This window comes from Hippopotamus amphibius, chromosome 1, assembly GCF_030028045.1.
Source record: "Hippopotamus amphibius kiboko isolate mHipAmp2 chromosome 1, mHipAmp2.hap2, whole genome shotgun sequence".
NCBI lineage: Eukaryota > Metazoa > Chordata > Mammalia > Artiodactyla > Hippopotamidae > Hippopotamus > Hippopotamus amphibius.
In genome coordinates this window covers 217,263,118-217,278,737 of record NC_080186.1, presented here as the reverse complement: position 1 = coordinate 217,278,737, position 15,620 = coordinate 217,263,118, and the positions used below count along the sequence as shown (strand labels likewise).

Below are 15,620 nucleotides of genomic sequence, written 5' to 3'. Positions count from 1 at the left end.
ACCTAAAAGCTAAAAACATAATTGTTTAGTGCCATCTTCTAGTCAAAAATGTTTTCACCAAAAAAGATATTCAAGCCTTAAGAAATAAAGCTTAATTTTTAAAGTTCTTTTATGCTTTAATCACTTAGTTTGAGACTTAACTGACCTTATATTAGACCTTTGTTTTTTTTTCTAGATAAAAAATTTCCAAAATCCCAAATAGAGCCAATTCCAAATCTATACTATTATACTATACTATTACTTTGTATACTATTACTTTTTGTAACTTCTATACTATTTTTACTATATTGCTTTATAACTATTACTTGACTACTACTATATTATTACTTTCATATGTAACATCACCCACTATTATCTAAATTTTATATATACTGTACTACAAATATTTATTAAAACCAGTGAAGTTTAGTTACTGGAAATGTAAGAGAATCTTTTTATTAGCACAGGTCATGGTATTATATCCACGATAGGATAAAGCCAAAGCTTGATTTGAGACAGTAGCCTATAAAAGAAATGTCCTTGAGTTGAAAATACACATCAGTAATGTGTTTCTCTTGAAAGCATCGATCAATATGTCCATTTAGGTTTGAATGTTTTTCCCCATGTGATCCATTTTCTTTCAGACTACTTCGAATTACCATGCGAGGAGATTTGGTGTTCGTGCAGCCATGCCAGGATTTATTGCAAAAAGACTCTGCCCACAACTTATTATAGTGCCCCCAAACTTTGACAAATACCGAGCTGTGAGTAGGGAGGTAAGTCTGGTCGTCTCACCCCTACTTATAGCCTTTTGCTGATTTCCTATTGTCTACAGAGTCAAGTCTAAATACCGTAGCACATCAGAATTTGGCCTTAGCTTATCCCTTTAAGTCTCCCTTCTACCACTTCCTCAGCTTATATATTGAATACTGAGCTGCATATGTGTCCAGAATACACTCTTCTATTTCCCAGTTCTTTGCTTTTCCATGTGTTTTTCCGTCTACATAGAAAACTCTTATCGCCCCAGAAAACTCTGAATTGCCTTTAATTATAACTTAAATTGACTTTAGCTATTTTTCTGTTAATGTGCAATGTACATTTTCTTCTAGAATCACCTTATATTTATGATCTACAGAATTAATTCCAATTCATTAATTCCAGGCTCTTTTCTGAATAAATTTTTTATCAATGTTTCTAAACAGTAACAAAATTAACTTATTTTGATTAGCTCCTCTGCGTGCTCCATAATATAGTGACGGTGCTTATGAGCATTTAGTATCCAGAAGGCTGTAATCAAAGTAAAAGGGGAATAATCTGTTGCTTTGAAAACGATCTCTGAAAAATAAAGGTTTGATTATTCACTTAAAGTGCCTAAACTGTCATATATGAAAAACTTCCCTTTTCTCTAATTTTGGAAACAACTGGACTGTCATGCCCGTGCTAAAAATTAAGTCATAAATTTAAATTTTAATATATGACATCAAACATTTTTAGCCTACTGTGGCAAAATGCAGTATGTTAAAGACTACTGTCTGAATTGAAACACTTAAAAACTCTGACCTCTCACTTATTACCACTTAGTCTTGTAAACTGTCTTTAGAGTCACTCTTCTTATTTGTATCCTTCCTCATTTCCCCTAGAAATGAAACCTCCCTCAAATTAAAGTGATACTCCACCCCAAATTTTTTTAAAGTTTTTAAAAATTCTTCCAAAAACAGCCTGTGGAAACAAGTGGTTTTGTGCCTACATTTGCAAAGTTGGTGGAGAAGGGGAAGCACAGTCACATGGGTTACTGCTTATCTGTTTTACTGTATTCTTAATTAGAGATAAAATGCCAACCATAAATATTATAAGCTTTTAATAAGTTTGAAAATCCTTCAAAGACTTTGTAAGAATTTTTTTAAGTTCTACCTTAACTCAGTAAAACTCCTGACAGCATGACAATAACTAAATTGTTTTTAGTTCTCTTTAGTTATTTACGTAAGTTGAAGAAATCTTTCTTCAAATTTGATCAGGATTTAGCTAGTTTATTTGCAGATGAGAAATGGATTCTTATCTGTAAATGAACTACAGCGCAAATTCACTGATTATAAATGCATTAATATTTATGGCTTGGTTTAAAAGTTTAAGAAAAAGCCATTTTTGTTTTATCCAAAAATAATGGAATAGCTTCAACTGCTCTTTAAGCCTAAGTGCTTGATTTTTACTGGATTCTGTCTATTTTTCTTCTTAACACTGTATTCTGTGTAGCGGAAGTTAGTGAGTACTCATTCTCTCCAGAGAGTACTTCTCATTCACAATAATCTTAGTTGACTGCCAACTACAGACTTTTCAGTGTTCCATTTTCACTAGAAAGATTCCATTTGAGCACACTGTAAAAATGGGTTCTTCTACAAGCGAGAGAGTAGCACAGACATATATATACTACCAACTGTAAAATAGTCAGTGGGAAGTTGTTGTATAACAAAGGGAGTCCAACTCAAGGATGGAAGATGCCTTAGAGGACTGGGGCAGGGAGGGTGGGGGGGACTCGAGGGGGGGGCGTCAAGGAAGGGAGGGAATATGGGGATATGTGTATAAAAACAGTTGATTGAATCTGGTGTACCCCCCAAAAAAAAAATAATAATTAAAAAAAAAAAATGGGTTCTTCTACAAGAACAAAGCTAATTAAGGTACTCTCTGGGTAAAGCTTGGCCAAGTTTTATGTCACCATTTTCTAAAATTACCTTTGACTCAACTGTTCATAATTACATTAAGCTGAAACTTTTTATAAAACATCAAAAAAAGTTTTCTCATGATACGGCAGACAGCTTTTAAACACCAGATGAAACAACATAATTCAGCAACTGTTTTTCTAAAATACATATTAAAATACATATTATTTTGGCAACCATTTCCTCTAATTTCAGCTAATACTTCCGTGGTTAAAAAAATTCATAGTTTCATATAATAAAACTATCTTATATAAAAGGCATTTCTGGAATCATGCAGAGATTCTGATCTCTTTACGTATTTCTTTTATCCCAAGATGCAACTCCAGACTTTTCCCCATCATCAATATAGTCACAGACTTACACTACAGATATTGTCATCTTTTCCATTCTGAATCCTGATAGTTGTTTTGTTTTCTGAATACACACATGCATTAATGTGTGTTGAGTGGGGTTTTATGGACATGTTATAATTAATTGAAGTAGAACTACTTTCTAAAGCAACATAATACCTTCATGTAAGATTATTCCTTTTTAAAATGAACAAAAATGATTGTAAAAGGTAAGGGAGATCAGGGTCCTATTGTTCCTGTTTCTGCTTTTGACCTGCCACCTAAATTTGTGTTGCTTAACCATTTTTTCTGTGCCTATCAGAATGATGTTGTCTGAGATTTATTTGAATCATTTGTTATACATAGATATAGGTGGCTAAATAGAGATTGAATCAGATGAAGCTATTTCATGGTCTTCTGCCTTCGTGATAATACAAAAGAGAATTTGGACAAACTTGTCCTAGCAGTAAATTATTTATTCTCTAAATCCATGAGTTATTGATTACAGAATCCTTACTATAGCTGCAAAGTAAGAATATTAATGTTTCTTATCAGCTGTAAATGGCAGGTTTTGCTTTGGCAGTAAAATTAAACTATTTTTTTCCTTTCAAAGGTTAAGGAAATACTTGCTGATTATGATCCCGATTTTATGGCCATGAGTCTTGATGAAGCCTACCTGAATATAACAAAGCATTTAGAGGAAAGACAAAATTGGCCTGAGGACAAAAGGAAGTATTTCATCAGAACAGGGAACTCTGTAGAAAATGGTAAGCAATTTATTAGAATGATCAGACTAAAAAAAAAAAAAATTTAAATTAACCAGTTAACTTATTAGGGTGCGTAGGTACAGGACTAGATATAGCTTTATTATGAAAAATTATTAAAAATGAAAAATCAGGGATTATCTGGCAATCCAGTGGTTAGGACTCCACGCTTTACATTGCAGGGGGCACGGGTTCGATCCCTGGTCAGGGAACTAAGATCCCGCAAGCTGCGCAGTGCAACCAAGTGGGTTTTCTGAGCTAAACGTGTAGACTGTCACTTTTAAACCAAATGAGATTGTTAAATCTCTAGACTTTAAGATTGTGCAGAGTCCCTAAACAAAGTAATTTCATAGCAGTTTTTTTCCCTAAGATATATCTAACGAAGGGTTGGATTGCATTGAATCTGAGGAGGTTCTTTGTTTATGGTGGTCTTTTTATGTAGCTGTTATTAGAAAAGAGATTTTTATAAATTAGCTTTGAACATATCAAAACATTGGATGGGTTTTTTTTTCATTTCCCAAATTTTCTGTAATCTGGTTATATAGCGATTATTGTTTTTAACCTTGCCAAAATTAATGACCCCCCAACTCCTTTCTTTGCCTTAGACCTTATTTTGATTCTTTTTATATATCATGAAACAGAAGTTTTATGACCCCAAGGTGTTTTAAAATGAGCCCCTTTTTACCTACCCAAAACAATGCCAAAAAGCATGCAGATGATACACGTACTGCTTTCAATCCTCTTTCAGAGGTGTGATTAATTCAAATGCCAGTGCTGCCCTGGATCCCTGAGCAAAGTTCACCTGGATGAAAAGGCAGAAATAGAGGGTTTGCTCAAAACCCACAGCCATGTTTCATGTACACAACTCATTAACTGCTTCAGAGGGGACAGGCTGTGCTGGGGAGATGCTGTTTGTAACTTTCCGTGAAGCAAAAATGGTAGATCCTCAATGGCATAAAATTCTAGCTTTACCATTATTTGGGGCTCACATCTTTAGAGCAAATTAGTATGGACATCAAATCATAATTTTATTACCTTACTTAGAGCTCTAAGTGGGTAGATCTCTCTCTCTTTAAGAGAAACATTAAACAATAAACAAACAACTTCCGGACACAGAAGCTTGGAGCAAATGGTTTTTTGTTTATTGTTTGAGGAAGTGACACACAAAGTCTGATGTCACTTTGTTTAAAATCTTAGTTTGTTAGTTCCTTATTTTTCATAGGAGAAAGGAGGGGAACCATTAAATAGTTATGTCAAAGTGTCCCCTGAGGGTCTCCTATAGTAATTACTTTCACAATATGTTATAAAAAATTTTATTGGGACTAAGGTAAATGTTTTCATTCTCTACTAATGTTCTTTTCATTTACTACATGTCCACAGTCACTATGAGGATGTGAATTTTTAATATCTATTGCTCTTAACATATTTATGTATGTACTTTCCTCTTCTTGCATTTCATATTCTTAAGCAATTTAAATAGTTTAGCTTTTCTTTGTGTGTGTGTATAAGTCCCTGCGGGCTGGACTTTCAGGCATGTCTGATTTCACATTATGCCAAGAGAAGCTGTCAGTAATGAGTTGGAGTCAAGGCAGGTGGTTGATATATCTTTCTCTATAGTCTAAGGCATTTTTCTGCTGTTTGCCCCTTTTCTAAAAGGTGCAGTCTTTGGAAAAGTATTGTTATCTACCATGTCTATAAAGAAAATAAAATAATTATTATTTTATGTTTTTTCTCTCTTACAAATCTAGATGGTGCCAGGCAATATAGAAAACTAAAATACTGTACTGTATACTTTTTGGGACTTGCCATCCAGATGAGACTTAATCCTAATAAGAAAACTTAGTTTTATGTGCTGATCACCTCAGTTATGAGGCATATAGAGATATTTCTTTCAGAAAGCAAATAAGAAACCACTGCAACAGTTGGTTGCATAGCCAGGCCTCACAGAGAAGTAGGCAGGTTGAAAAGATAACTGCACCATTCAGCAGCGGCTCTAAACAATGAACCTGAAAACAGCATGCTTTGCTTTCTACTGTAGCGTTCTATCAGTGACTCACCTGAGGGTAGTGTGATAGCGGCATGAGGTGCAAAACATGACATAATGAACTGCAGAAGGGGGTTGTGAACGTGCCTTATGTGGCCTGCAGGTTTTCTGTAGCTCTTTGCCCACATCCACCCATCTAGGTGGGAAAAAGAGGGTCCAGGGAGATACCATTTCAGCTGTGCCATGGTCTTAATCCCCTCTAAATTGTTCTGCATTTTAAAACCAGATAATGGAAAATGAAGGGAACTAAAGTACGTAAATAACAGCTAATGTAAGTTTGAAAATAAGGCTTATTTTGTATATGGCCTGGGAATTCAGATTTGGAAAATATCTGTCTGTAACTTAATTCATATTACATACTTAAAAATTCTGTCATATTATTTAATTTATGTTATCTTTATAAAAACTTTCTAAAAGGCCAACTTCATTTTTTAAGTATATTTGTCTTGGAACTAGAAATTTAATTTTTGCTTCTGTATTTACCTTAATTTGGAAAGCATTTATATGTAATAAAATTATGAAATGGATCAGAAAGCTCTGTTGTTAATCTTAGTTTTTATAAATTTTACACTTAAACTGATTTCTTCTCCATTAAGCCCGGAAAGTAGAGTCTTCAATGGATTTGTTCATGAGGACATTTTTAGTATCTGTATAGATTTAAGTGTATTTCACAGTTCATTTATGAAAAATGCAAATAAAATAATAACCAGATTAGCTTTTTTACTTTACATTTTAATAGTAATATTAGTTTACAGCCTTTTAATAATAGCAAAGGCTTCCTGCTCTTAAGCTTGGACCATGGTTAATCTGATTAGACCTTAAGAATTTATATATTTAAAGAAGTATAACTTCCAGAAGTAATTTCTATTTATTTCAAATGTGCTCTTAGTAAGTGATACTTTATAAACAAACAAGTCAAAATTAAAATCAGCATTTGAAAGAAGAAAATTCAGATTATTTTAACATTCAAAAAGTTCTTCCATGAATGAAAAAAATTTTTAGGCTTTTTACCCCCTCTAAAAGCAAAATTTATCTTTCAGGCGTAATTACTCTAAATTGCTTAATGCCTTTTTCCTTATTCCTAAATTCTAATTTAAGAAGGTTCTTTTTCCCCTAGAAATGAGTAAAGGAAAAAAACCTTTCATCTTTTTAAGAAAAAAATGCTGTGAATCTAATTCCAATTCTGGGTTTCAATTAATTTCGGTACAAAAATTAGTGAGATTTACATAAGATATTTCCTTTTAAAATGTATACAATGGAAATGGATAATATTCCTTTTAAGAAAAACTTAGAATCAGTGTTTTCTTTGTTAGACAGTTAAAAATGTAAACGATAACCTTTCTGATCTTGATTCTTAGAAACAAAAGTAAACTAATTTGTTTTGTCTTTAGAAAGACTGTAGGGAAACCTAATTTGAGAAGTATGTACTTCTTAAAACTAAGATGAATTACTGTTCCTGTTTATAATTTAGATAAACCAGGAAAGGAAGTTAAGAAACTACATGAGCAGAAAGGATCCATCTCTCCACTACTTTTTGAAGATAGTCCTCCTGATTTGCAGCCCCCAGGAAATCCTTTCCAAGTGAACTTTGAAGAACCGAATAATCCTCAAATACTCCAAAACTCAATTGTTTTTGGAACATCAGCTGAGGAAGTGGTAAAGGAAATTCGTTTCAGAATTGAGCAAAAAACTACACTGACAGCCAGTGCAGGTACTTAAAAGGATATTGATGGTTCTGATAGTTATTTTTTTTTTCAGACTAGCTAATTTAACTGTAATATTAGTAGTTTCTCACTATAAAGTGTATAGTAACATTTTATTTATCTGTTTTTTGACTAACTTCTAGCAATTTACCTATTCAGCATGCTGTAAACCTATAGGTAAATTGGAATTAAGCACAAAAGCCCATGTGTCCAAAGCAAAAACTTATCATAAAGCTCATGTAGCTATCTTTTTGGAAACACAAAATGAATTTTAATTGGTTTTGGACATAATTCTTTGTTTTCCCTTTGAAGACTTATAGTGCAAGAGAGACCACAGATGACCACACTAGATATGGATGAGACAGAAAAAACACCAACTAGCAACATAGCAATCTAGGATCATCTGGTGAAGGGAAAAAGAGCTTTACATATGTCAGTAACCCATGAGGGTGTAACTGTGTCTTAGCATAGAAACGGATATTCATGAGGACCCTAGGTTATCTTCAGAAAGCCAAATTATAATTGGGTTAATCTTTTCTTCCTATGCCAAAGCTTGAGAATAATTAATAAATTTTAGAAAGGTGTGTATAAAAATTGAAATGAACTATTTAATGATCATAGTTGAATATACCTATTTCAAGTTATCTTAATCATTAAGACACCTACAAATTATAAAACACCTCTCTGAAAAAGGGTAATTTGCTTTGTGAGTAGCATTAAAAAGGATGCACACATTTCATTATCATTGTTTTAAATATACTGGAAACAGAATCTTTGATTCTTTTTTTTCTTTATGTGGATAATCTATACAAAAGACCTTTTCAAAGAGTAAACATCCATCCTAAATTATATTCTCGATCTTTTCTATGAGATGGCCCTGTCTTCCTACTAAAAATAGTAAGCAAACTTATAACAATATCACTTAAACTCAGAAATTACTCTTAGACTTTAAAATACCATGGAGATTTAAATATTTCTCATTTCTGCTGCCACAATAACTAATACAATTCCTTTTCCCAAAACCCTAAACAAGCCCTGGGGAGATAGATAGTAATCAAATGTTATTTTTTAAGTAGCACTCCACATCATTTCAGATTTTTGCATTTAATTTTGCTTTTCTGTATTGCTATCACATATTTTAAAATTATATGTATCATGTTCTTTGAGTCATCAGAGTGTCCTTCTTTTAAGGCATTGCACCAAATACAATGTTAGCAAAAGTATGCAGTGATAAGAATAAACCAAATGGACAATACCAAATTCTCCCTAATAGGCAAGCTGTGATGGACTTCATCAAGGACCTACCCATTAGAAAGGTGAGATTTTGTACAAAATTTATCATCTATATATATACTCTGAGTTCTGAAGAAATATTATTTAAGATGATAGTAATCATTGTTTCTGAACATTTTTAAAACAATAGGTAACAAGCAAGAATGATAATGGATGAGTGAATTTGGACTTGAAGAAATCTTTCTGTGAAATCCTAAAAGTGAGGTTTAGGAAGCTTATTTGCTGAAAAGTTTTAAGAAAGTAATAGACTACAAACTTTTAAGTGTACCCCAGCTAAAGAGAAGAGAAATAGAAAGAATGCCTGTAAGAGTCCCTTTAGCTGTAACTTAATATACTATCTCAGTTCTAAAGTCCAAATTGCTACCAGATTAACATGAGGGTGAGTCAAAAATTATCTGCACTCTGGTTATATTAAAACTTCTATAAATTCTACAGCCAGAGTGCAGATAATTTTGACCCAAAAAGATTTAGAATTTTAATTGTTTTTGACCAGGAAAAAAACCCCGAAATATTTTACCATCTTTAAAATGGTAAAATGATCCCTCAGGGATTATAGAAAGTGTATATCTTATAACTTCTAGATTGTTCTGCATGTAAATGCTTTTTTAAAAATGATTGCATTATTTACTATTTGATGTTCTAGGGCTTGCTTTTCTCACTTGGCATAGTGTATATGAGTGAATTTAAATAAACATTTTCAATGATCAAAAGAAAAACTATATCAAAATATATAATGTATAATGACTACTGAATAGTTTAGTATATTTTCATAAGATCTAGCTATAAAGCAGTGTTTTCCAATGTATTTTTCAAGGTATGAATGGGTGTTCTATTAAAAAGGTCCTGGGGTCCAAGAACTTTGGAATGTACTACCTTTGGTGGATCATAACAGATATTAGTTTATTGAAGATTCATAATTCTTGCGATAAAAAAATTCATTTTAAGTTTGTTTATCCTAGAAACAAACTCATAGTTACAGAGAACAAACTGGTGGTTTCCAGAGGGGTAGGGGTGGGGGTGGGGATTTGGGCAAAATAAGTAGAGAGGATTAAGAGGTACAAACTTGGATTTATAAAAAAAATGTCATGGAATGTAATGTACAGCATAAAGAGTGTAGTCAATAATATTATAATGACTTTGTATGGTGACAGATGGTTATAGACTGATTGTAGTGATTGATTCATCATGTTATGTAAATGTTGAATCACTGTATTGTGCATCTGAAATGAATACAATGTTGTACGTCAACAATACTTCAATTTAAAAAAATAAAAGAGAATAAAAAGTTGTTTATCCTACCATTCCCCAAGTTTGTATGACCACAGAACTTCTTTAAATGCTTTTTAAAAGCTCCATGAGATTTAAATTTTTAAATTTCCATGGAACACTAGTTTAGGAAATATGGCCAAAAGTAATTAAAGCTGTTTTTTTGCATGACTTTTGAAACTTTACTTTTGAAAAGGTATTATTTATACCCTTTATTGGTTCTAAAAGGTATGATGAGATTCTTATATCAGTTCTTGCCTTAATTTTAAAATGTATTAATGATAAGTGTTGGTTCTTTTCTAGGTTTCTGGAATAGGAAAAGTTACAGAGAAACTGTTAAAGGCCCTTGGAATTATTACTTGTACAGAACTCTACCAACAGAGGGCATTACTTTCTCTCCTTTTCCCTGAAACATCTTGGCATTATTTTGTTCATATTTCCCTGGGTCTAGGTTCAACACACCTGGCAAGGTATCTGTATGTATAATCATTCTGCTTTTTCTTTATCATTTTCTGAAATAACAGTTTTCACCATTGAGACAGAGACTTGTAGTTGTAGTCTCTGTCTCAGTAGAGATGGATAACATGTTTTAAATTTCTTTCAGGCTAGCTCAATTCAGAATATAATTTTTGAATTAGAATCAAAAGATTGGATGTGAGAGAAAAGAAAAAGAGGAATAAAGAATCACTCCTAGGTTGTTGGCTACAGCAACTGGATAAATGGATAAGAGGAATGATGGGTGCTTTCTTTTCTGTATCTGCCTTGTTCTTTGTTCAGAACATAAGAATACTGGTGGTCAGATTGTGGAGGAAAGAAAGATGGCTCATACTCCAGAACTTACCCTTTAAGCAAGTAGACTTAACAATTCTTTGAAAGCCTTCATGAACTACCTGTATTTCTTCTCTTTTCCAGATTTGTAAATGATTCATTCATGCAATACCTAATACTTTGTGTTAGGCACTGTTCTAGGTACTGAGGATAAAAGCAGTAAACAAGACAAAGTCCTGCCTTCATGGAGTTTGCAGAGTAGTGTGGGAAACAGAAAGTAATCAAGTAAACAAATGAAGAAAGTAAGGCAGAGTGGGGGTATAGAAATTGACTTGGGGGGTAAGAGGTGGAGTTGGTAGTGGTCCTCCAGAGGCAGAGACCTGAAGGGGCCAGCCATGCAAAGATCTAGGAGAAGAGGAAATGGCTAGAGGAGAGGCCCTGTGTTTCCTCCTTGACACTCTTTCATCCAGGTCTTAAAAAGAAGGATCCCAGAGCTAGAAGGTAGGTGAAAAGAAGGCACTAAAAACAAGAATGAGAATTAACATTGGGCACTATTTTCACACTTTTGTTATCATCCCACTAGCCTGCCCTCAAAATAATCCTTTTATATTCATGTAGTTAAACTAAAGGAAAACAAGAAGATTACTGAGGAAGCATATAAAATGTTTGATTAACCAGTTAGACCTGCTAAATCTTACAGAGATCACAAGACATGTGCTATTGTTTTCCTCATCTCTCCGTGCTCTTCATTCTTTCAAGTCCAGGTGGCTGCCTTTGATCTTGAGTGGATATAATAAAAGATAAGAGAAAGACATCATAGTATTATAAATAATCCAGTATTTGGAGATGATGAGAAATAAAACTTTCTTCTTTACTCCAAAAATTATCCTCTTTTTATTTCCATAGTGCTTGAAAACTATTTGGTGTTTTTTTTTTAATTTTAGAACTTTTATTGAGATACAGTTAACAGACAATAAACTGCATATATTTAGAGTGTACAATTTGGTATCCCCATCTCCCAATTCATTCCTCCCCCACCCTCCCCGCTTTCCCCACTTGGTGTCCATATGTTTGTTTTCTACATCTGTGTCTCTATTTCTGCCTTGCAAACCAGTTGATTTGTACCATTTTTCTATAGTCCGCATATATGTGTTAATATACAATATTTGTTTTTCTCTTTCTGACTCACTTCACTCTGTATGACAGTCTCTAGGTCCATCCATGTCTCTACAAATGTCCCAGTTTCATTCCTTTTTACAGCTGAGTAATATTCCATTGTATATATGTACCCCATCTTCTTTATCCATTCATCTGTGGATGGACATTTAAGTTGCTTCCATGTCCTGGCTATTGTAAATAGTGCTGCAGTGAACATTGGAGTGCATATGTCTTTTTGAATTATGGTGTTCTCTGGGTATATGCCTAGTAGTGGGATTGCTGGGTCATATGGTAACTATTTTTAGTTTTTCAAGGAACCTCCATACTGTTCTCCACAGTGGCTGTATCAATATACATTCCCACCAACGGTGCAAGAGCATTCCCTTTTCTCCACACCCTCTCCAGCATTTACTGTTTGTAGATTTTCTGATGATAGTTTTTAATATAACATAGCACATACTAACCTGGGGTAGACATGCAGGTAATGCTTTTAAGTGAAATTCATAGGTAATTTTTAACAGCATAAAACAGCAAACCTACCTCCCCTTGTATCCACATTCTCTGTTTCCCTAATTTGCTTTATTTTTTAATCTGTAGTACTTCTCCTCCTCTAACCTATTCCATATTTACTGCTGTGTTTATTTGTCTCCCTCCACTAAGATACAGGTTTCCTAAAGGCAGGCGCTTGGTCTGTTTTGTTCATTACTGTATCTCCAAGGCCTAGAACAGTGCTTACTTCCTAAGTGGTTCATGAAATATTTGGGAAAATGAATAATCTACATGTCAATTCAGCTGTTTGGGTTTAACTACTCCTATCAGAGCTGAACTAGAATCCAGCTGAACTAGAAGGTTCAGATTCCCAATCATCATCCTATTGCTGTATGCCAAATTTTGACTGCGCTTCTATAGAGTGGAGTAAGTGAATAATAAATAGGCTATTATTAACACACTAGGCCAAAAACTAGATAATGGGTATTAAATTATTTAAACTTTAATTATATCTTATAACTGCAAGCCATTATGCTACTGCCTTCTATTGGTTTTTATAAGTTGTAATTTTTGATATTCAGGCTTTTAATAGAAATAATGTATAATATCCTGTTTTCCAGTTTGTTCTCTGTGATAGATAGGGACTTGATCCATCACACATGTAATTATATTAGCATATCTATCTACATTCTTTGGTGATAGTTTCATTTTTAGATTAAAAAACTCACTGTGTTTCATGATGTATAACTTTTCATCAAAAACATTATTGAAATCTCTAAAGTATAACTGATGTTAAATCATCTTGGTTGACTAAAAGGAACTCAGTCTTCGAGAAAGCAAATAAAACCTCTTTTTTTTTTTATTTCAAGGGATGGAGGGAGGAAAAGCATGAGTGTTGAGAGGTAATGTTTTGTTACTAATTTAATTTTAACATAATTTGTGTTATTTTTAACTGTTTTAATTTTTAGTAAAATATCACTGAAATTTAAGTCTATTTGCAAACCAAACAACAATTTTCAGCAGTTGACACTCCTGAAGTAAATATTCCAGTGTAATGCTTCATTATCTTTGCTTGCTGTGCTCTCAATAGGAAAAAATTTCATTGCAGTTATTTTTTTAAATGTTAGTTTTGTTCCTGTTCAGTGAAAACCAAGCATCTTAGGATTCTAAATCTTAATTTCTAGGCTTGTTTATAAGAAAAATTATGCTGAATAGTTTTCTGGGAAACTTAAGAAAATGATGATGGGAATTCTTCCTGAAATTCTTCAAGTATGGGTAAATGACCATAGGCATCAAATAGTAAGGTACTGATGAATGAGAGCTTAGAGGTGATCTAGTTCAGTGGCTTACAATCTTGCTTAGAAGTCAACTGAAATCTCGATGGAACCTTATTGTTTTGGGAAATATGTCATTGTTTGAAAGTCACTCACTTACCTCAAAGAACCAAAGTTCCACTAAGATATTTAAGAACCATTTAAATTACTCGACATTTAAGACCTAGTATAAAGTTATGTTCATTTTGCACATACAATATTTGTGATCAGAAAAGCTGAATGAGTTTTACAAGACAACACATTCAGTAAATGACTTTGATAAAAATTGCAGTTTTAGGCTGTGATTTACCTAAAAGCAATCAAAGGAAAAGAGGGGGAAGAAGCATCCAAAAATGAGATAGTATTGTCCTATCTAATGATTTTTTTCTTCTGTTTTATTTTTCTCTTGTTATTGAGAACATTGCTTGCTGTGCAAGAATATTAATATTAACTAATATTAATATTTCTTAAGAAAGGGCCAGCAAATCAATAGAAAAAAATGAACAAAGATCTAATTAGTTAATAGAAAAGAAGGTACGATGGCTTTATAAACATGTGAAAATAATCCCAGTGTCCATATAATTTAAGAAATACAGATTGAAAATTCTCTGAGATAGCTTTTTTCACTAATCAAATTGGTAAAGATACACACTCTATTGACAAGACTATGGAAGCAAAAAGTTATTAAACTCTAAAGGAGGGTGTACTAGTTTCTCACTGGTGGTATAACTAATTACCACAAGTTTATTCTCTTACAGTTCGGAAGGCCAGAAGTCCTTAAAATTAAGGTGTCAGCAGGGTTGCATTCCTTCTAGAGGCTCCAGAGGAGAATGCATTTCCTTACAAAAAAGCTTCTAGAGGCTGCTTGCCTTCTTTGGCTCACAGCCCCATTCTCCATCTTCAACTCCCACATTTTGTCTTTGACTCCTACCCTCCTGCCTCCTTCATATAAGGACCCTTGTGATTACATTGGTCCTACCTGGATAATTCAGGATAATTGCCCCATCTTAATTTAACCACATCTGTAAAGTTCATTTTACCATGTGAAGTACTAGATTCTGAGAGATTAGGGTTTGGACGTCTTTGGGGACCGTTATTTTGCCTACTATAGGGGGCGGGCAATTTGCAGTATCTATCAAGATCATAGATACACATGTACTTCGATCCCACAGTTCTTATTCTAGGAATTTGTTCCACAGATGTAATCACACGTCATTTTACATGTATACAGGATTAGGCACTGCATTTATTTTGTGATAGCAAAAGATTGGAAATAACTTAAGTATCTACAAATAGAGGATTGGTTAGGTGATCTTACATCTTTAAATTAGAATATCATGCTGCCATATAAAGATGAAATGATTTACTCATAGGGCACTCTCACCAGGATGAATGAGAAAAGCAAAGTGGTAAACAATGTGTATAATATTCTACTATTCATATAGGGGAAGTGTTTGCTTGTTTGCTTTTAAATGCCTGCAGTATTCTAGAGGAATAAGTAATGAATAGGAAGCTGGCAATACTGGTTGCCACTAGGGAGGAGAACTGGGTAGCTGGGAGTAGTTAGAAGGGGAACTTTTCACTGAATGACTCTTCAGGGTTTGCTCAGGATTTCTTACTGGTTATCCCACTCTCTCTTTAGTGTCTTCCTCTTTTATGTCAATATGACCTTTCAACACCCTTGCACAGATGAAGTCACAAGTTCTACATTTAATCTCACCAGCCCTGATTTCCAGTTGTCTATTAGGCCACTTTATGTGGGTGCCATGAACCAATCCCTTAAATCTACTTGAAGATAAT

General features: G+C 33.5%; 1 protein-coding gene across 3 annotated transcripts in view; it reads left to right on the top strand.

Moving 5' to 3' along the window:
* The window catches only part of POLK (DNA polymerase kappa), a 64,098-nt gene that overhangs the window by 39,299 nt on the left and 9,179 nt on the right, over positions 1–15,620 (top strand). For all 3 annotated transcript variants that reach the window (XM_057740904.1, XM_057740893.1, XM_057740912.1), the window contains 6 exons: positions 624–755; positions 3,636–3,789; positions 7,302–7,541; positions 8,725–8,849; positions 10,396–10,562; positions 13,377–13,409. In XM_057740904.1, coding sequence (XP_057596887.1) covers positions 624–755; positions 3,636–3,789; positions 7,302–7,541; positions 8,725–8,849; positions 10,396–10,562; positions 13,377–13,409 — 851 coding nt within the window. The remainder of the gene's footprint in view (positions 1–623; positions 756–3,635; positions 3,790–7,301; positions 7,542–8,724; positions 8,850–10,395; positions 10,563–13,376; positions 13,410–15,620) is intronic.